The sequence below is a fragment of the Callithrix jacchus genome, chromosome 13, assembly GCF_049354715.1.
Source record: "Callithrix jacchus isolate 240 chromosome 13, calJac240_pri, whole genome shotgun sequence".
NCBI lineage: Eukaryota > Metazoa > Chordata > Mammalia > Primates > Cebidae > Callithrix > Callithrix jacchus.
In genome coordinates, this window is record NC_133514.1 from 3,594,461 (window position 1) to 3,616,396 (window position 21,936).

General features: G+C 49.7%; 1 protein-coding gene and 1 pseudogene across 1 annotated transcript in view; both read right to left on the reverse strand.

Annotated features, from left to right (window-relative positions):
- Positions 1-1,382: 1,382 nt before the first annotated feature.
- Positions 1,383-5,461, reverse strand: LOC128929503 (uncharacterized; annotated as a pseudogene).
- The window catches only part of ERICH1 (glutamate rich 1), a 62,020-nt gene continuing 45,198 nt past the window's right edge, over positions 5,115-21,936 (reverse strand). The window contains exons 4-6 of the mRNA XM_035269808.3: positions 12,600-13,166; positions 10,009-10,203; positions 5,115-5,595 (exon numbers count right to left, since the gene is read on the reverse strand). Coding sequence (XP_035125699.3) covers positions 5,522-5,595; positions 10,009-10,203; positions 12,600-13,166 — 836 coding nt within the window. The 3' untranslated portion in view covers positions 5,115-5,521. The remainder of the gene's footprint in view (positions 5,596-10,008; positions 10,204-12,599; positions 13,167-21,936) is intronic.

Sequence of the window (21,936 nt, forward strand, 5' to 3'; positions counted from 1 at the left end):
ATGTGACCCAGTGATTTTAGCATCCGGATCATCCTTGTCAGGTTTGATTACTCCCTTGAGAACAACACACTTTTCTAATTCTGTCATCTCTGTGTTTGCCCTACTTACTTTGTGAGAAGTAGAACTTTCTCCTCCCAACCTTCCCCATCCTCGCCCTGGTGCTGCGGACGATGCACCATGCACCACACTGCCCTTTGTAATGAGTCATCCTCTGTCGCTGAGGCTGAAATCAGCCAGGGCTCACCCCTGGGAGGCTTTATGCTGCCTTCCCTATCACTGACAAGGGTTGAAGTTTGGGGCTTACTTGCCTCTGGGAATAATGGACACCCCCATTCACGCCATGTCTTTGCTGTGCAGGTCTGGGATGAGGGTTTCTGTAAGGGGCCCTGGCTAGTGTTGTGCCAAACGGTGCACAGCATGCTTCCTGGATTTTCGGCCTCAGGATCCCTGATTCTGAAGAGCCCTGGGGAGACCCCCAGCACACTCCACCCTAGAAGCCAAAGCAGAAACTTACACATTATGTATTAACTCATTTAAGATAAACAATAAGCTGCTTAGAGGTTAACATAAATAACAAATTTGAGAGAAAAATAATTTTTAACAGCAAACAACTTTCCTATTATTTAGCAAATGTTTAACGGAATGCGAAAGGGGAGTATGTTAATAGCTTTGTCAAATAAATATGAATTTTTTTATACAATAGCAAAACTCAACAGATTATTTTCTTAAAGGTTGGTTGCAACACGGAATAGGACACCATGACAATAATCGTGATAGACACTGTTAAGAGTCAAAGAAAGAAGAAAGAAACACGAAGAGCTCACGGTCAAAGACAGGTTTATTTTGGAGAAGAAACCTAAGAGGGGCTTCTGGCTTCTTTGGTCAGGAGCCTTTTCTCTTACAGACTAAAGGTATTTAAGGGTTCTGCGGGGAGCTTATTGCAGGCTGGGAAGGTTTCTTCGTGGAGGAGAGTTTTATTGAGAGACTGGAATGTCTCTGGTCAGAGGGGAGGGGTTATCTTGGGGTTTGCATGTCTCTGGTCAGAGTGAAGGTTATCTTGGGGTTCTCGTGTCTCTGGTCAGAGCGGAGGTTATCTTGGGGTTCGCGTGTCTCTGGTCAGAGCGGAGGTTATCTTGGGGTTCGCGTGTCTCTGGTCAGAGCGGAGGTTATCTTGGGGTTCGCGTGTCTCTGGTCAGAGCGGAGGTTATCTTGGGGTTCGCGTGTCTCTGGTCAGAGCGGAGGTTATCTTGGGGTTCGCGTGTCTCTGGTCAGAGCGGAGGTTATCTTGGGGTTCGCGTGTCTCTGGTCAGAGCGGAGGTTATCTTGGGGTACACGTGTCTCTGGTCAGAGCGGAGGTTATCTTGGGGTTCGCGTGTCTCTGGTCAGAGGTGTCGTTTGTAATTTATGGTCATACAGTCATTGGGCTGATGTTTTGGGGCTGGATTCAGGCAGTTTCTAATCAAGGAGAACTTAAAATGGCGATGCTCGTCTAAGATGGTGATGCTCCTGTGCCACCGCCTTCCTGTTGGTGAATCCAGTCTGCGTCTCTACGGGGAGCTGCATCACTGGCCACTGGATTTCGAATAGGGGCTTCATTATGGAGTTCGTCTGTGTGTGTATCAGCTGAAAGCCACATGCGCTCCTTTCCCTCAGGCGTGAGGGTGGAGGTTAGAATGATCTAAATGCCACGCCGAGTTAAACTGAAGGACTGAGTAATGTGCAGGAATTCCTTGCAGTAATGACAGGGATTTTCAGAGGAAGAACACAGACACTGTTGGATCTGTGACAAATCAGATACGGACAGAGGGATGTGAAGGTGAGCACTGCCTTAGACCCCAGCCATTCCCGAAGAGGAAGAATGGTAGAGGTGGCTTGACTGGCTGGCGTTTCGTTTGCCTTTAATGTCCAAATACAAGGCTGGGCCCACCAGCCCCCAAGGGGCATCCAGGAGGGGCCCCAGCCCATCCCCATGGACCACGTTTGAGATAGTGGCTGGCACAGCCCCTTTCTAGAGGCCATTCTTAGCTCTGGCTGCTGCTGCCCTTCTCCATGCACAAGTGGCCTCTGGCTGGGCCCATTTTTGGCTCCCAGGGCCGGGACTGCGGCAGGACACCCACCCTCACACAGGGACAGGAGGGCCCAGCCTGGCCACACCACGTCCCAACCCACAGACACTGTGAGGTGGCCAATGGAGTCGTTTGAAGCCACTGTGCCTGTGGCCATCTATTATGCAGAAAAGACAATTAATCCTTGTTATGAGAGAAATTTCGGGATTCAGTTTCCTCCATCCCTTGACCGGGCCCCAACTGGGAGGGAGCAAGAGGTGAAAGAATGGCGGAGAGACGCCCTGCCTGGGTGGCCTGGGCAGCACTGCCCCAGCTGCTTCCACACAGGTTCCATGGCTTCCTGGGCAGCCTGGGGACAGCGCTAAGATCTGCAGCCTCCAGGCGGCTTCCACGTGGGCTCCCCACCTTGTTGCCACCATGAGCAATGGTACTGCTCTCCTGGGGGCTCTCGGGTTGGCTCAGCGTTCTTGGCATTTCTGCTCCTCCGCCGGGAACTGTGGCCTTGGCTCGCTGCTCAGCCTCCAGGGTTTAGGCAGTGGACAAATGCCCTAAGGAGCCTGGTTGGGGACTCACTGCACCACAATACCCTAATGACTAGGTTTTGGGGAATTTCTGAGCCCTTGAAAGCCATACCCAACAGTGGTGTGAGGCAGGTGGATGCGTGCACGCTTATTCTGGAGCGGGTGGAACCCATTCCTGGGACTCTCTGAAGAGCTCCAGGGTGAGGACACGTGACCCGCAGAGCACCTGGGGCAAGAGCTGCACAGAGAAGCGAAGCCCAGAACTGGCCCTGTGGGGCCTGGCATCTCCCAACACGGCGCAGTTCTGCCTGGGAAGCAAACTGGAGACAGGCTTGTGGGAGGCCTCCCTTCCCAGGCACAAAAGACGCAGGCGGAGGCCCCAGCGTAAGGACGGGCTCAGAAATTCTGTGTTTTTTTTTTCCTTCTAGGCACAATTGTCTAAATATTAGCAACCTCATGTTCCCTAGTGCTTTCTTCTCTGCCTGTCTTAATTGACATGGTTTACAGAAAATAAATTACGTGAACTGAGTATTTTGCACTATTGTAGAAGATAAATTAATCTAATTATTATCCAACTTCAAACAGTGGAATAAACAGATTGTCTTATCTATGCTGACGTATTAGAGACAAAATTTATTTGCTTTTGTAGAAGATGCCTTTTTCTTTTTGGAGTCAGAATGATACACAAAACAAATTAACCGTGAACACCCCACCTGCTCGAGTGCACCCCATTCTCACTATTCTCAGGCTCTGGAAAATGAATGCAGAAAGTTTCACAAAGTAAAACCATGGAGGACCACCGAAGCACAAAGCGAGTCTACGGGGATTCCGTGGAACCCAGGAAAAGGTCTGCACATCACCCACTGCCCCCCGCAACGTGAATTCACGTTCAGAGCCCAGAGAAGGTGGAGATGCTCCATAATTAACAGACACAAATTGGACATTAAGAATACGAACATTAAGAGTCTGCCAATATTTAATTTTTGTTCATATTTGCAAAGCACATGCTTTTAATTAAGAAGCATTTAAACTGCAAGTTTGTGGGCTGATGCCCAGGTTCCATGGGGCCATGGGGGTTCTCAGTGGAGGCAGGAATTCGGCGTGGGCGCTGCTGCAGCAGCGTGAGTTCCTCCTGTGGGATGAGGGGCTCCCGGCCACTCCGATGCCTCCTGATGCCTCCTGAGTTAAGGGAAGCTGGGGGGCTGGGCAGGACTCCCCATAGATGACCACAGGTCCCCTGAGGCTGAAGGACGGTGGAGCCATGGCGCCTTCGGCTCCTGCTTTGAGTGTAACCTCCTGGAAGCCCTGACTGGAGCATGCTGCATCCTGTGCTCCAGCAGCCTATGTCAGGCCTGGGACACTGCACAGTCAACAGATTCAAGGGGACAGTCCCCAGGGCCAGAAACATCCCTGCTTCACCTGCTTCCAGAAGGTTCCCGCTTGTGAAAGAGACGGGCACCACACAGCATCTGGGACATGGACCTGGAGGGAACTGGCAGGATGGGGGCTGGGAGGGACGCCAGGGCTTCTTTCGTCTCCTTCCGTGCTCCCCACCCGAACATCAGCTTTGGGCAGGCACTCTCCAAAGACAGACAGAAGCAGGCAGCACCCCTGAGCAGAAGCCTCCCCCATCAGAATGGCCCTGACAGGAAAGTAAGGAGTGGCTAGGATGGGGGTCATGGGGAGCCCAGAAGCTGACCTGGCTGCCCCACAGAATGTCACCATCACCTGCGGTTCCACTCCTGAGAGGAAAGGAGATGAACATCCACATAGCATCTAGGACATGGTGTTTGCAGGCAGGACAGGGAGGGAGATGGGCACCCACAAAGCGTTGGAGACACGGACACTCACAGTGCGACAGGGAGGGAGACAGGCACCACATAGCATCTGGGACACGGATACTGACAGTGGGACAGGGAGGGAAACGGGCACCACATAGCATCTGGGACATGGATACTGACAGTGGGACAGGGAGGGAGACGGGCACCACATAGCATCTGGGACACGGATACAGTGGGACAGGGAGGGAGATGGGCACCACACAGCATCTGGGACACGGACACTCACAGTGGGACAGGGAGGGAGACGGGCACCCACACAGCATCTGAGACACAGATACTCACAGTGGGACAGGGAGGGAGACGGGCACCACACAACATCTGAGACACAGTGCTCACAGGCAGGACAGGTCACACGTGGGTCCTGGAAGGCACAGGGGCATGCTCTCACCACAAACAGGAACAGCACGGTGGGCCCCACACAGCACAGCAAATGTCCATGATGCCTTGACGTATGCACCTAAAAATGACTATATGGAGCTGTATGTCACGTATGTTTTGCCATAATACAGATTTTTTCATAGAGCCATTGCCCTCTTAAAGTGTTGTACTAATTGACTGAAGCTTTCCAAACTTAGTAATGCTAAGAACTGATGACTGCTTCTATGACAAAAAGAAAGTCAAAACAGGAAGAATCGGTTCTTGATATGATTCACAGAGTAGAGAAAAAAAGAAATTCAACCATAATCAAACTACTTAAACTAGAACCTTTTAATACGCAGAAAACGTTCTTAAAACAGTTTCATATACAAGGTGATTCAAAACTTATAAAAGTGTATGAGCTTCAAACTATATAGTTTAACTTAACAGAATGTCCATTTCCAACTTTTACAATAATTAGAAAAACGGAATCAAGTTTTATGTAGTAATTCAAGACATATTAATATGAAATGAGTGAAAAAGTTCCATTTCACCCCAGCTTCCCATCTGAAGTCTCAGATGACATCTCAAGCATCAGGAACAAACACTTGAATAAATAATGCGGCAGAAACATCTTTCAAGTCCCCAGAGAACTCACTCTCAGCCCATTCCACATTCGTCTTTTACGGTTTTTTTTGTTGTTAAAGATGAGCTCTTCTTAAAGAGATATTCCATTTCACTCACTGCTGTTCTCAGGAAGGATATGTGTGATCCAGTAACTGAAGAAGGCCGAGATTACTCTGGCATGGTCTGGAAAGTAAAAAACAGAAAGAAAACAAAAAATAAGCAAAGACCAAAAAAATCGTAAGTTACATAGACACGAGCCTCTGGGCCCAAAGTGAACTCTGAAATGATCTAATGAAACGCAGCTCCGGCGTAGAACTGATGCAACCGTGACATGTTACACTGTTAAGCACACACTGTATCACTGGCATGGCAAAACAGCCGCCCAGTTCTGAATGTGTGCGTTCCACTTGGGTATGAACCCTTGGTTCACTGGTCCTATTACACTTGAACTTCAAAACATCACAGTGCAGTGTTACAGGCTTAGAGTCAGACCTGAAAGAAAATCACGTACAAATTGAAATGCAAAGGACATAGATGTTTATGTCAAGGGGGAACAGCTAGAAAAAAGCCAGAAGAAGAACTGTCAGTAAGACACCACAGGCTGTGTGGCGCCCTGGCCATGAGGCCAGAAGCAGTCGTGACGTCACCACCAACCCTCGGGGCCTCACGGGTGGACACTGGCTGCCAGTGAAGACTCGCCCCAAGTTTTATCACTTGTCAGGGCCCTGAACGCTGCACCTGGAATCTACTGCTCTAAAGTTTCCAACCACAGAAAGCCAAGGACAGGCCACGGAAGCCCCATCCACGCTTCCCCCAGGCTGGCTCCATCCCGCCCAGGGCAAGTTGCCTGAGCTCTGAATGATTACCACGCAGAGGGTTAGAGGAGGATGACATTCAGAAAACCCCACTTCACAGTGTGCGTGTGAGAAACACTCAAGGAGTGGAGGCTACCACTGATGAGGAGCGTGTCTAATAAAATGTCAGGTATGCATGAGCTACCACTGAAGAATGTGTGCATTAAAACGTCACGTACGCAAGCTACCACCAATGAAATGTGTAATAAAACGTCACATACGCATGAGCTACCACCAATGAGGAGTGTGTATAATAAAACCTCACGTACGTGTGAGCTACCACCGATGAGGAGTGTGTAATAAAACCTCACGTACGTGTGAGCTACCACCGATGAGGAGTGTGTATAATAAAACCTCACGTACGTGTGAGCTACCACCGATGAGGAGTGTGTAATAAAACATCACGTACATGTGAGCTACCACCGATGAGGAGTGTATAATAAAACCTCACGTACATGTGAGCTACCACCGATGAGGAGTGTGTAATAAAACCTCACGTACGTGTGAGCTACCACCGATGAGGAGTGTGTAATAAAACCTCACGTACGTGTGAGCTACCACCGATGAGGAGTGTGTATAATAAAACCTCACGTACGTGTGAGCTACCACCGATGAGGAGTGTGTAATAAAACATCACGTACATGTGAGCTACCACCAATAAGGAGTGTGTATAATAAAACCTCACGTACATGTGAGCTACCACCAATAAGGAGTGTGTATAATAAAACCTCACGTACGTGTGAGCTACCACCAATAAGGAGTGTGTATAATAAAACCTCACGTACGTGTGAGCTACCACCGATGAGTGTGTAATAAAACCTCACGTACGTGTGAGTTACCACCAATAAGGAGTGTGTATAATAAAACCTCACATACGTGTGAGTTACCACCAATAAGGAGTGTGTATAATAAAACCTCACGTACGTGTGAGCTACCACCAATAAGGAGTGTGTATAATAAAACCTCACATACGTGTGAGTTACCACCAATAAGGAGTGTGTATAATAAAACCTCACATACGTGTGAGTTACCACCAATAAGGAGTGTGTATAATAAAACCTCACATACGTGTGAGTTACCACCAATAAGGAGTGTGTATAATAAAACCTCACATACGTGTGAGTTACCACCAATAAGGTGTATAATAAAACCTCACATACGTGTGTTACCACCAATAAGGAGTGTGTATAATAAAACCTCACGTACGTGTGAGCTACCACCGATGAGGAGTGTGTAATAAAACCTCACGTACGTGTGAGCTACCACCAATAAGGAGTGTGTATAATAAAACCTCACGTACGTGTGAGCTACCACCGATGAGGAATGTGTATAATAAAACCTCACGTACGTGTGAGTTACCACCAATAAGGAGTGTGTATAATAAAACCTCACGTACGTGTGAGCTACCACCAATAAGGAGTGTGTATAATAAAACCTCACGTACGTGTGAGCTACCACCAATAAGGAGTGTGTATAATAAAACCTCACGTACGTGTGAGCTACCACCGATGAGGAGTGTGTAATAAAACCTCACGTACGTGTGAGTTACCACCAATAAGGAGTGTGTATAATAAAACCTCACATACGTGTGAGTTACCACCAATAAGGAGTGTGTATAATAAAACCTCACATACGTGTGAGTTACCACCAATAAGGAGTGTGTATAATAAAACCTCACGTACGTGTGAGCTACCACCGATGAGGAGTGTGTAATAAAACCTCACGTACGTGTGAGCTACCACCAATAAGGAGTGTGTATAATAAAACCTCACGTACGTGTGAGCTACCACCGATGAGGAATGTGTATAATAAAACCTCACGTACGTGTGAGTTACCACCAATAAGGAGTGTGTATAATAAAACCTCACGTACATGTGAGCTACCACCGATGAGGAGTGTGTATAATAAAACCTCACGTACGTGTGAGCTACCACTGATGAGGAGTGTGTAATAAAACCTCACATACGTGTGAGCTACCACCGATGAGGAGTGTGTAATAAAACCTCACATACGTGTGAGTTACCACCAATAAGGAGTGTGTATAATAAAACCTCACATAAGTGTGAGCTACCACCGATGAGGAATGTGTATAAAACCTCACGTACGTGTGAGAGCTCTGCCCCAGTGCTGGCATCCCAGCTGAATGCAGCCCCAACGATTGAGGAAAAGCAACTGCCGCACCAGAGGGCAGGGAGAGGACACGCAACCATCAGGAAACAGCCGAAGCTGCTTTTGAAACATGAAGGCCTCTGCTCATCCCGCAGAGGTGAGAGACACAGTGACTGATTAAACCCCTAAGCTAGTTTTACGAAAAAGGCCCTTAACTTCAAGACTCGTACAGGCCAAGTCTGCATTCAACAAATACAGTGTGTGAAAATGAAGCTTCATTGTTTATAAAATCTATTTCATAAAATAGCTTGACATAGAAAACTTTAAGCAAAGGAACCCTTTCTTATAGAAAACAGGCTACATGCACAGTTTAGTTCTCTCAGTGGCTCCACACAATGTGAGGTGCACAAACCTGCCTGATGATTTGAATATAAGAAATGAGTTATTTTATTGAGGGTTCCGCTAAATTCCCACAACTGCCAAAACTCTTCTGGTGAATTTCAGAAAAGCCTCAAGTGTGAGAAACAGAACAAAATTTTAAAATTTAAAATGGCTTCCTTTCATGTCTCATAAAGACCTCCTATCAGTTTAATAAGGTTGGCTTTGGCAGCTTGAGACAAACCTTATTGTGGAAATCTGTGTTTGTTAAGTACTTGCTGTAAGGGGCCTGACAAGGAACCAGGAACAAAGAGAGAATGTCCGCGGCCCACCCCTCCCTCACACACAGGCGCTTCCTCAAGGAGCACGGCCACCTTCGAGCGGGGCTCCTCCTCCCTCCTCGGCAGTCGCCCCTGGGCCCTGCTTCCGTGTCACGGTCCCAGCGGTCCCCTGCTCCCTGCGCCGTGCCACGGCATAATCACACCAGGATTACATAACTCTGTTCGCGAACGGCATTTCTAGTATGCTGGTCCTGACCCCTCAGCAACCCTGTGGGTTTCTAAGGGCAGGAACAGTGCCTGACACTGACTTTGAAACTCCTTCCACGAAATCTGCCGGTCTCCGTCACTCTGTCTCTCGGACGGGTCCAGGCGCCGGCCCTGGCCAGGTGTGCTTTGCTGCACTCAGTGGTGTGCAGGCGAATGGCTCTCAGAAAACAGCATGGATTTCTCGTTTTCCGCATCTGCAGGTTTCTGTGGCCTGAGTACCCTCACCACAGCTCGTGTCACTGCACACGGCACTGGGAAGACAGGAGCTTGGCCGCTCCAGCACACAACAGTTTGCACGAAGAGGACGCCCAGTGAAGGCTGTGGACAGTAAAAGTCATCACCGCCACCCCAGGAGTGTGGTGTGGTGCAAGACGGCTGGAGGACAGCACAATTCACCACCTGCCACAGCAGAGGAGAAGGAAAAGAGGGATCTACTGAAACTTGGGAAAACTTGATCTAAGAGCTGACAGCCCCCAGGTCTGGAAAATTAGACTGTACATGCATTTCTGCGGGTGTTACGTGAGTATTTTTATATCAAGCAGCGATGCGGGAAGCCTGTTTCTCTGTGGGACTCTATCCTTCTGCGCCACATGTGTGGCGTCGTATTTTCCAACTCGTTGCTGTTTTGCTGGTGGGTGAGTCTTTTAGAGGTAAGACTTGGTGAGAGTTTCTTGAGCAGGACTTTGGGTAAATCGTACGGTACTCACCAGGAGGCATCGAGCAATGTTCTGGGAACACTGCCAGGGCATGCTTCAGGCTCTCCGTATCACGCAGAAGCAGCAGCGTTTTCATGTGGTACAGGATGGACACGTCTGAGGGCGGCATGGTGTGTGAGGCAAGATGCCCCAGCAGCTCCTCGGCGGCACACGCAGGGACGGCCGAAGCTGCATCTCTGGAGACACCTACATAAAGTCAGTTTTGCTGGGAAGCAGAGTTTTGTTTTTATTTCTGTAAACTAAAGATAAGCTTTACTCTCTCAAGGAAGCCTGAAATCTACACTTCCACATAGAATGAAGTGTCTGGGAGGTACGAAGCTATCGGAAGAGAGAATCAGAACAGAGCTCTGAAAAGTCACTGAGGACTAACCAGCACTGCGGGAACGACTGGAAACCCGCCCGGCTACACGTCTGTCTGGTGAGACGCCTTCCCTGTCCCACACTCGATTCAACGTCATGAACAGCCGCAGGACTAACCAGGCAACGACCTCAGGCTCTCCATGTCCATGTCACATAGCTTAAAAAGAGAACCAGACTGTGCCTGTTTAGAAGATACCAAGGAAAACGGAAACAAGCCTCCGACGGCCACTGCTTCCATCGAAAGGGCAGCCTCTGCCCTGCGGCCGGTCCTGTGTCTCTGGCTGCTGCTTGGCAGTTTGACTGCAATGTACTCACCTGTGGTGGTTCTGGCATTAACCCTGCTTGGAGTTGGCAGGATGTCTTCCACGTTGACTGTGTCCCTTAACCATGGTGTAAAACTCCCACTGTCCTCTCCCCTCTCCACCTGGGCCTGTTTCAGGGATGCTGGACCACTTGCTGCGTGTCTGCTGGGCTCTTTCCCGTGTTTTCCATCCTCTTCTCTCCACCCTGCCTTCTAGAGACTTTCTTTGACCTGTCTTCCCAGTCACTAATTCTCTTTTATGCCAACTCTAATTTGCTGTTTACCTGTCTTTTGAGGCCTGAATTTTAGTTACGATATTTCTCAGGCCTAACATTTCCATTTGATTATCTAAATAAATTCAAATTACCTGTGAAATGCTCCAGTTTTTCCTCTTTTTTCCCCTTATCTTAAGCTCCCTGTCTGCTAACACCAGTCTCTCCCACTCTGACTCTCGTGTGTCTAATGGTTTTTGGTGCTGTGGTCCTGTCTCGTGGCATGCCTGTAAATTGTTACTGAATTCGAGGAAAGACTGCGGATACCCAGGATGACAATACTTTAGAGGACGCACCCTTTGCTCTGCCAGGCAGACAGAGGAAGGGTGGGTTCCCTGGACCACGCGGGGACTGAGCTGACTCCAGGATGGCCACACATTTGGGACACACTCATCTGCCTCTGGGCTGCCCTACTCTGAGGGGCTCGAGGGTCAGGCCGATTGTCATCTAATCAGCACCTCAAGATGGCCAAGAGTCCCCTGTTATTCTGAGGCTTCTGTGTGGCTTCTCATCTTCCATCCACAGCTTCAGAACTGGGCAAAGGCTCTAAGGCAAGCCATGTAGTGTTGGGTTCAGTTCTCTGACCTCTGTACCCACCAGCCCCGGCTCTGACCTGTGAGCTTCCTGAGCCCACCAGCCCAGCTCTGACTTCTAAGCCCTCGGCCCATCTCTGACCTCTGAGCCCCCCGGCCTGGCTCCGACCTCTGAGCAGTGTCTTAGCCACGTGTTCCTGAGGTGCCATTTGGATATTTGTTTTCAATTTGTCAATACGATCTGCTGAGAAACACGCTAAAGAGGAAGAGGCTAGAGTACTCTCGGTGTTTAAATCACCCTATTAACAATGGTGCTAACAATAATTACGTCCCAAATTATTATGTAGCTAATATTTCTCAGTCTTGCTCACAGAAGCATCATCAAATGCTGTGCTTAAATCTGGATCTCCTAAACCCACCACATTAACCTGAACCTGCTGGTAACGTCATCCAAAAGACACCTATACCCACAAAAATTAAAAAGTACAAAAAGAATTAAAGAGAAAAAAGCCAGGAAGAGTCCACGGGGAGCACCTCTGTTCTGGGGCAGCCACGCGTCACTGGGTCAGCTGTCAGCAAAGTGTGGTGAAAAAGCAAGCAAGTGCCATCCATGACATGACACCTACATTTATTACCCAAATCTTATGTCAATCCAAACAACTGCACAAAGACGCCTGCTGAGAAATCGCACCTCAGTTCTGTGTGGAAGGGAGAGTGAAATCTGTCCTAAAGACAGAAGCTGTGTTTCCTTCAGCGCTCGGTCAGCTCAGCTCATCAGAACCTCCAATCTGGATTTACTTTTGTTTAGAAAGATAGCCTGGATGCCAACACACTCCCAAACCTGAACTTACAGGCATGGAGAACACAGGGCCAGCCGCCCTTGATGCCACAGCCTGTTACAGCTGCACCGCTTCTCCGGATATGCCGGGACACATCGTGTGATATGCCAACCACGTCGCTGGTGGAAGGCATATACATCTTCTCATCTTTGCCTTAGAACTAATTATTTACATGCAATATTTTTAACGTGTGTTTTGACATTTAAGCATATTTGCTTCTTTTAACAAACTTTGAAGTGGATGTCACTATGCAAGAGAAAACCAGTAACAAACATACCATCATAGAAATACTTTTGTGTTGACTTCAAAAAATTTAGAACGCTATCTGCCTTCTCGTTGGTAATTTCATCATCTTCCTCATCGGCATCGACACCATCCTCCTCCTCGGTGTCTTGAATGTCTTCCTCCCCAGCTGGTGCCGGGGCTTCCTCACTGTCCTCTGCACCATCCTCCTCCTCCCCAGTGTCTGCACCCACCTCCTCCCTGGCCAGTGTCAGGTCTTCCTCGTTGGCGTCTGCGCCTCCCTCCTCACTGGCCGCTCCCACGTCTGCCCCTTCACTGCCGCTCTCCTCCGGCTGATACGTGAAACTGATACCAGCAGCCTTTGTTACCAAGCCGGCTGCTTTCTTCCTTTTAATTTGCTGTTTCTTTTTCAGTTTCCTTTTTTTATTTTTGCTTATCGTGGGGCCATCCGTGTACTGTCGCTGAGACTTGTCCTGTAAAAGATGCTGCTGTTTCTCCGATTCTGCCTGTTCTACGAGAACATGACTGGGCTTTTTAAATTTTTTTCTTGATTTATGCTTCCTAATTCTTCTTCTCTTTGGTTGGTCATGAGCATCCTGATCTGCAAAAAAAAAATTCAAATACAACAATTTTCAGTACAACAAAACCATAAGAAACGTAGTAAACTAAATACATTTCCATCAGGATCTTGCAGTTTTAGTAGAAAAAGAGTTTACACTATTTACTTCGGTGATTCTCAGCTTGACCTCACAGTAATGACGCCACCAACGTTCCTAGGGCTAACTATCATATAAATTAGCAACCTACTTTATTTTCCATAAAAGGCTCGTTTAGATGTGTATCCGCTCACAGATGCTACAATCATCATATATGGTGTTTTGAAGGATGTACAAGTTATTGCTTCTCTCTTTTTTCCCTGAGACAGAGTCTCACTCTGTCTCCCAGGCTGGAGTATAGTGGCACAATCTCGGCTCACTGCAAACTCTGCCTCCCAGGTTCGAGTGATTTGCGTGCCTCAGGCTCCCGAGAAGCTGGGACTACAGGCATGCGCCACCATACGCAGCTAATTTTTGTATTTTCAGTAGAGACGGGGTTTCACCATGTTGATCAAGCTGGTTTCGAACTCCTAACCTCAAGTGATGCACCTGCCTCAGCCTCCCAAAGTGCTGGGATTACAGGCGTGAGTCACTGTGCCTGGTCTTTTGAACAGTTTAGTCCCTTTTAAAGTTACGTGCGCATGAGAATAAAAATTACGTAATGATGGCTTGGCAACAGGTTGCATTTTGACACGAAGGCTCAGCTGGACTCCAGGTTGGCAGAAGTTGGCTTACAGACAGCATAGGATGGTGGTGCGCTGGCAAAGGGCTGACAACCAGCTCTCTGAAAAGCCCTGAGCCATCCCCTCTGCTACTTTCCCTGGTGTAAATACTTCTCCCACGGCCAATTTCAAACTACCCCTGTGGAGCTGCAGAAGAGAAGAGGTTCAGTCAATTCTCATGGGCTGAAACAGGCAGCTGGGAAGAGGGTGGGCAGGAAGCACTGTGAATAAACCCCTCAGTGAGGACAGGCGCAGTGCACGCGCTGCTGTTCCCTGACAGGAAGGTCTCGGAGGAGTAACTGGCACCAGGCAGGGGGAACAGAGGATGCAAACAGCACACGAGGACACACGTACACCGAGAACAGACAGCACGAGGCACAAACGTGCCCTGCCCCACACCCAAGCCACGCCCAGACACTGATGGGTCAGGTCCACACCACAGGCATCTATGTCATGGCCAGCACATGGCTCCCAGGCCCTGACCGAGCAGATCTGGAACTACAGAGCTTGCTGCTGTACCACGCCAAGGGTCCGGGTTCAGACAGTTCTCATTTTTAGGAAGTGCCTGTTTGACTTTTCTGAGCTGTGTACCCCATCACAGACTGTGAGGAATCGAGATTGAACAATGTGAGTGTAAACGCAGGTTTTCCACTTCACTTCTGAAATTACATATAATTCTTCAGTTCATCTTCCACACTGCAGCTCTTCAAAGCGGCTTCCTACTCCCCTCTGTCTCCTCAACTGCCCTCAACGCCCAGGGCCCGTGAATGCTGGACAGGAACCTGCAGAAGGCAAGCTCAGGCTCTTTCCCACCGCCAGCTGTGAGGCAGTCCCAGCTCTGGGCTCTTGCCCAGCTGCGGACACCGCAAGCTGTGACGCAGTCCCACCCCACGACTTGATTAGGTGATCGCATCGGTTTCCCTCACCCTGAAAATACAGGAAGTCTTTACCAAGCAGCGGCCTCCCATCTGATGTGGACACCCCCTCCCCGCTCTGCTCACCGTCAAATCGAATGCCGCTGTGAACTCTGAGATGCCGCCGCGGCCACTTTGTGGAAGAGAGTTCCCACCCCCTCTTGATGTGCTTGGCATCCGCTCTGCACAGCCTCTGCCACCACAGCGCAACACAGGCGGAAGCAGCTCCGTGCACAGCCGTGATGCGAAGCCCGCCCAGGCTGAGTCTCCTCAGCATCTTCATGTCACTCCTCAATGACCAGTGGGCCTTTGAATAATTTCATCTGCGAGTATTTGTTGCCACTGGGGTCCACTGTGCAGGTCTGTGCAACCAGCCTGGTCCAGACTCTGATAGCAGCCCCTATATCCGCCCTGAAAACACTGATGTTCAAAACCAACCATGGCCAGGTAATCCATTTTAATTTCCCATGTTCAGTTAAAAAAAAAAAATGAAATTAAGCTTCTCCTCATAGACATCTACTAAGAAAAATGCTTGCCTTCATTATCGGAGGTAAGTAACACACAGAGTGCCTCACCACCCGCAGGAAGACCCTCTGGGATGCCACGGGTCACAGGATGACCCTCATCACCAGCAAGAACACTGCATGGGTGCTCCTCATGCTCCAGGCCTTCCAGTGCCCCAGCTCTCCCAGTGCTGGCTCTCCCAGTGCCCCAGCTCTCCCAGTGCCGGCTCTCCCAGTGCCCCAGCTCTCCCGGTGTCCCAGCTCTCCCAGTGCCGGTTGTCCCAGTGCCCCAGCTCTCCCAGTGCCCCAGCTCTCCCAGTGCCCCAGCTCTCCCAGTGCCCCAGCTCTTCCAGTGCTGGCTCTCCCAGTGCCCCAGCTCTCCCAGTGCCCCAGTTCTCCCAGTGCCCCAGCTCTCCCAGTGCCTCAGCTCCCCCAGTGCCACAGCTCCCCCAGTGCCAGCTCTCCCAGTGCCCCAGCTCTCCCAGTGCCCCAGCTCTCCCAGCGCCAGCTCTCCCAGTGCCCCAGCTCTCCTAGTGCCAGCTCTCCCAGTGCCCCAGCTCTCCCAGTGCCAGCTCTCCCAGTGCCCCAGCTCTCCCAGTGCCCCTGCTCTCCCAGTGCCGGCTCTCCCAGTGCCCCAGCTCTCCCAGTGCCGGCTCTCCCAGTGCCCCAGCTCTCCCAGTGCCCCAGCTCTCCCAGTGCCGGCTCTCCCAGTGCCCCAGCTCTCCCAGTGCCAGCTCTCCCAGTGCCCCAGCTCTCCCAGTGCCCCAGCTCTCCCAGTGCCGGCTCTCCCAGTGCCCCAGCTCTCCCAGTGCCCCAGCTCTCCTGGTGTCCCAGCTCTCCCAGTGCCAGTTGTCCCAGTGCCCCAGCTCTCCCAGTGCCCCAGCTCTTCCAGTGCCGGCTCTCCCAGTGCCCCAGCTCTCCCAGTGCCCCAGCTCTCCCAGTGCCAGCTCTCCCAGTGCGCCAGCTCTCCCAGTGCCCCAGCTCTCCCAGTGCGCCAGCTCTCCCAGTGCCCCAGCTCTCCCAGTGCCAGCTCTCCCAGTGCCCCAGCTCTCCCAGTGCCCCAGCTCTCCCAGTGCCCCAGCTTGTGCAGTCAGCAGCTCATCACCAGCGTCGTATGCAGGGTCTGCCTCCCCTCCTAAGGCTACAATATAAACAAATAGTTGTGCTGTTGAGATCATTACGCTATTGATCTATTTTTATAAGACTATAAAACAGTCATTTTAAAAGGTGAAGGAGGCAAAAAGGCCATAAAATGGTAAGTTTATCATATTTTTTCCACATAAATGTGTGCGCACATGCTTTTCAAAGGAAAACAATATACATTAAAGAAAAGACTGTACATCCATTTCTCAGGAAGCTCCCTGTGGTTGCTCCTCAGGTGCTCTAAGTACAGGCTGCCTTTTTTCCCCACTGTATTTTTCTAATTTTCAAGTCTAGTTTAAGAAGAGAAGAGAGGAAGCTTGAAAAACCAGCACAGGGAGCACCGAAGTGCCGACACGTCTTGTTGATGTTAAAAGGTAATAAAAGGACACTGGACACGACGCCATGCAAATCTGTTAGACATAGATTCCTGAGAAAAGCACAATTTATCCAATGGACACACAAAGATACAGAAAATCACAATACTCCTGTATCTGCTTTAAAAAATGAGTCTAGTTAAAAATAATCCCATGAAACAACTTAAGGCTTAGATAGGTTCACCGTGACTTTTATTAAACATTTTAAGAAAAAGTCTGGAGAGGCCAAGGTGGGGAAATCAGCTGAGGTCAGGAGTTCAAGACCAGCTTGGCCAACATGGTAAAACCCCATCTCTACTAAAAATATTTTAAAAATTGGCCAGGTATGCTGGTGTGTGCTTGTAACCCCAGCTACTCGGGAGGCTGAGGCAGGAGAATTGCTTCAACCCAGAAGGTGTAGGTTGCAGTGAGCTGAGATCGTGGCTTTGCACTCCAGCCTGGGCAACAGAGTGAGACTCCATCTCAAAAGAAAAGAAAAAACCAACACGTCTTACATACCCTTTTCCAGAGAGTAGAAAAGACAGTGACCCTTGGCGATTCTGACATCCATCACAGCTCTGGCCTCTTGTGGTTCTGGCCTCACAGCTTCAGCTCTGACCCCTCACAGCTTTCACCCCTCACACTCCCACTGCTCATAGCAAGTGAGCCCTCCAAGCTCCAGGCCCTCCCAGCTCCAGCCACTCCCAGCAGTGACCCCTCCCAGCAGTGACCCCTCCCAACTCCCATCCCTCACGGGTGGTGAGTGACCCCTCCCACCTCTGACCCTTCCCAGCTCCAGCCCCTCCCAGCAGTGACCCTTCACAGATTTGATCCCTCACAGCTACCACCCCTCACAGCTCCCACCTCTCACAGCGGGTGACCCCTCACAGGGAGTGACCCCTTATAGCTACCAGCTGTCACAGCAAGTGACCCCTCACAGCTACCACTCCTCACAGCTACTACCCCTCACAGCTAACAGTCCTCACAGCTCCCACACCTCAGAGCAAGTGACCCCCTCCCAGCCCTGATCCATCACAGTTCCGGCCCCTCCCAGCTCGGTGAAGCCCCCGGCATCTTCACTCCCCTGACAAGGGCATTGCAAGAAGGGACTGCCACGGGACCATCTCTCCCACAGACATTGCTACAAATATTCCATACAAAATATCACGAGATTCCAGTCACGTAAAGTGTATGATAAAATCTCAAATCAAACTGCACTCGGAAGACATCTAAACTGGATACAAGATACCTGCAAGAACTCACAGCCAAGGTCACATGTGATGGTGCAATCTTTTCCCCAGCAGGTCCTGTGACATCACTGTGGTCACCTCCACCCTGGGGCTCTGGGCGGGGCAAGAGGGAGACAAAGTGTGCAAGAATCGGAAAGGAAGAAATAAAGCTGCCATCCCTGAAAATACAGAAAATCCAAGAGAATCCACAGATGTCACCCCATCAACAGGCGAGTGTGTTATGGACGCGGTGGTCACTACCCAGGAGAAAAAGGACTGCATCAGCAACACACACAATGTGAAGTGCAGAGTCCTGACGGTGTGTGAGAGAGAGAGCCCAGGCCACGCCACCCCCAGCTGCACACACGGCCTGGCCCACTCCTGTGAGGCTTCCTGGACGGGTCCTCCCGGGGCATGAGGAGATGGACACATTCATTATTTCAACTGTGGCAGTGGCCCCCGGGTCAGGCTTACGTGGAGACTCACTGCACGCCGAACAGCAGCGAGGCTTCCCAAAGCTATGAAAACACCATATCCCATCACACCCCGTTTTGCGCTTGTGGAGTTTCGGTTCATTCAGACAGATGTTTTTTTTCTTTGTAACGATGTTTTTCATTACGTTGTTAAGTTTCCTACCAAACCAGAAACCATTTCTGAAGCAGGAACTACACTTGCATCTGGGAGGGAAGATGGCCAGCTGAGACTCTGCTGGGTTGAGCCTTCATCAGGCTCTGGAAACTTCTCCGAGGCCCATCGAGCCAGGATGGGTGTGTCTGGCAGGCTCTGTGTACCCCTCCTCCCCTGCTGTTGATGCGGGGCGAGAGCAGCTCCAGGCCACGCCAGTCCCCACCTCCAGAACCCGCAGTGGCCCGGACTGAGGAGGCTGAGTCCACAGCGGCAATGGCCAGATCTCGAAGTTTCTCATGCTTCTAGATAATAAAGCACTATACAAAATACCTTACATTTTAGGTTGTAGAGAGAAACAGCATCCTCTGACTTACTTAAAACACCTGCCTGCACTTGTGGTGAGACACTCCCAGTGGGGGTCATGTGAATTTGGCAACTGAGAAAAAAGGGTGTTTATGAATGACATTCACATATGAGATGGAGAAGAGTTTCCTTGGGAACTGGAGTCTAATACAAAGAATGCAAGAGCCATTGGAACGTGCAAAGCAATGCTCTCCCCTTAACTTATCACAGGGCCCTCCGTAGGTGCTGCCACCAGCGGCCTCAGAAGCTGTCCATTTTGCAACTGTCGAGCTTTGGTTCATTCAGACAGACCTGTTTCTCAGTAGTGATGTGTTTTTCATTATGCTGTTAGGTTTCCTGCCAAGCCAGAAACCATTTCTTAAGCAGAAACTGCACTTACATCTGGGTGAAAAGATGGCCAGCTGAGACTCTGCCCACTGAGGAACCTCCTCCGAGGCCCACCTGTGCATCTCTGTGCACTTCTCCAAGGCCCACTGCTCAGTCGCTTTAGCAAGGACCCCACCCTTGACACCTGACTGGGTTCCTCACCCCACCACCATTGTTGGTGATGTCTGATGGCCCTGTCTGCCTTCACCCAGAATCCTGGTGGGTCGGTTTAGCCAGAATCTCCTTGCCTTTGATGTCTCCTCTCAGAAGTTTCCGTCTGTGCCCTCCTCCTGCTCCTCAGCTGTGCATTCCCACTTTCCCTTGTTGTATTTGGTCTTGGGCGCAGTCTCTGTCCCCCAGTGCAAAACGCTGCAGTGGTGGTCCCTGAGTTATGGCGATGTGCTAACAAGGCCTTCCTTACCGCGCTCAGACGGGCGTCTTGACCACGACACAATACAGTTGCATTCTCCCAGCTTCGCAAAGTCTCATCAGAGGGGTCTCACCAGCATTCCGTTCTCAGATTTAGTGAGGAACACAGGACCCAAAACAAGGCAGTGGGCTCAGCAGGCCAGGGGTGGGACAGCTGAAGCTTCTCCAAACAGCTCTGACACCTGAGCATGTTCTCTGTGCTCTAAGTCCCAGTCACTCCGACATGGACTCCTTTTACTCTGACGATCTGTGACCTGTCCGCTCATGCCGCACCCTCCATATGACTTCTCAGAACCAGCTCCACAGATCCGGAATGTTCATGCCTCCCAGGCTGTCACAGCCCCACCGTCTACGGCCTTCACACCCAGCAGCTGAAAGTGACGTGAGGGAACCAGAGGCCCAGCTATTTATAATCTGAGCGGCACTTAGAAAAGCTGCCATCCCCAAACATACCTTTCAGACACAGCGACTTTAAAAAGAGTCACAATGTGTCAAAACTCTCTCCGCTACTATTTGGCACCTACATTCTGATGAACTGCTGGAGGAGAAATAGTGAGATACCAAAAATAACCACAGTCTTGAGATGATTCTCATTCGCACAGCTGCACCTTCTTACATGAAAGTAGGCTAGGCGTTTTAAAGGGAATATGAATTTTATTCTAGATTCAAAGCTGGGCTACAGATTGCATCTGATAATTACCCTCAGGCTCCCGATGTCTGTGAGGTGCTAAATAAAAAGTAGTAAACTTATGAAGCTGATCTAAACCATATCCGTGGAAGCAGATCTTTAAAATGTAGTAACATGAAAGGCTTCCAATTGCTGTGTGTGCTGTTTGCTAAAATCCAGGACAGTGCTTGTGATCACACACACAGATTACACTCATTTAGCTAAGGAAACACTGGGGTCTCTCACACGTGGACATGGCGGCCTGCTGAGAAGCATGTCCAGCTGCGGAGTGCCCCAGGCCGGGTGGCTTGAGACCCCTAGTGGCTCAGGGCTGGATGAGTGGTGCCCATAGCTGAGGTGGGCTGTGGCAGTTGCCTTCCACATCGAAGATCTGCCAGAGAGAGAGTAATTCGCATTTGGTTTGGCCTTTGAGGATAAAGCTCAGACCCAGTGTCCAGGGCTTCAGGGATAGAGGTGGGTCATGCAGCTCTGGGGGACAGAGACTTCTCTCCAGGGCCTCAGCTACCAAGGGCTGCCTGTAAGATGGGGAGTGCCCCTCCAGGGTCAGCCACAAGGGTCAGCAGGTGCCCGAACGCCCTCTGAGTAAAGAGGACTTGAAGAGTTCCCAGTCACTTTAAAAAAATGGATTCTCGCTCTCCTCTGGTAATGGATCTGAATCTGAAGCAGTAATTTCCAAAGACAGCAAGGGAGGTGCAGTCTCACAGCTGGAAATGCGGCTGCCTCCCCCCTGCCCCCTCTGCCTGGCTCCATGCCAGCCTTGGGACATACTTTAGCTTTTGAGTCTATAAAGAACATATAGGACCTCAATGTCATCAAAAACAGAGTTGGGCGAAAACACAACAACCTAGATACTAAAGTTTCCCCCGTGATTTTGAATTTGGACGCCTGGCAGTGATGAGGAGCCACCAAAGGCAACACCGATTTTGCTCTTGAAAGAGATGTGTCTGCCTTAGGAATGCTTATCAAATATGTGGTCAAATACACATTATTTCACAATCTTCAACATGATCAGTTCCTGCATTCTTCTGTGAGACAGCTTTGATACTGAAATAAGCTGCAAGGATTCTAGGCTAGTTTTGAATAAGCTTGTATTACATGAACTCAAGAAAATGTTACTGTGTTTCGCGTTTACAGGTTTGAGCCTTAAAAACTGACTAACAGGCGCTCAGTGGAAGAGTGAGTAGTGTCTCACCCATAAAACACTTCGACAGATACTTTTAAAAACAACTCACATTCAGTCATCAATTTTCTGTAACTTTCCATAAAATGGCCAAGAAAATGATAAAAGTTTTATAAGCAATAAAAGCCTTAAAATAGGGCAATAAAGTGCTAAATGCCCCTAAATAAAACTGTCAAAACCACAAGGCAAGTCATTAAATTTAAATTAGATGAAGGGAAATTTTTTTAAGAACAGGAAAGTGAAGAAGGTAAAACAGTG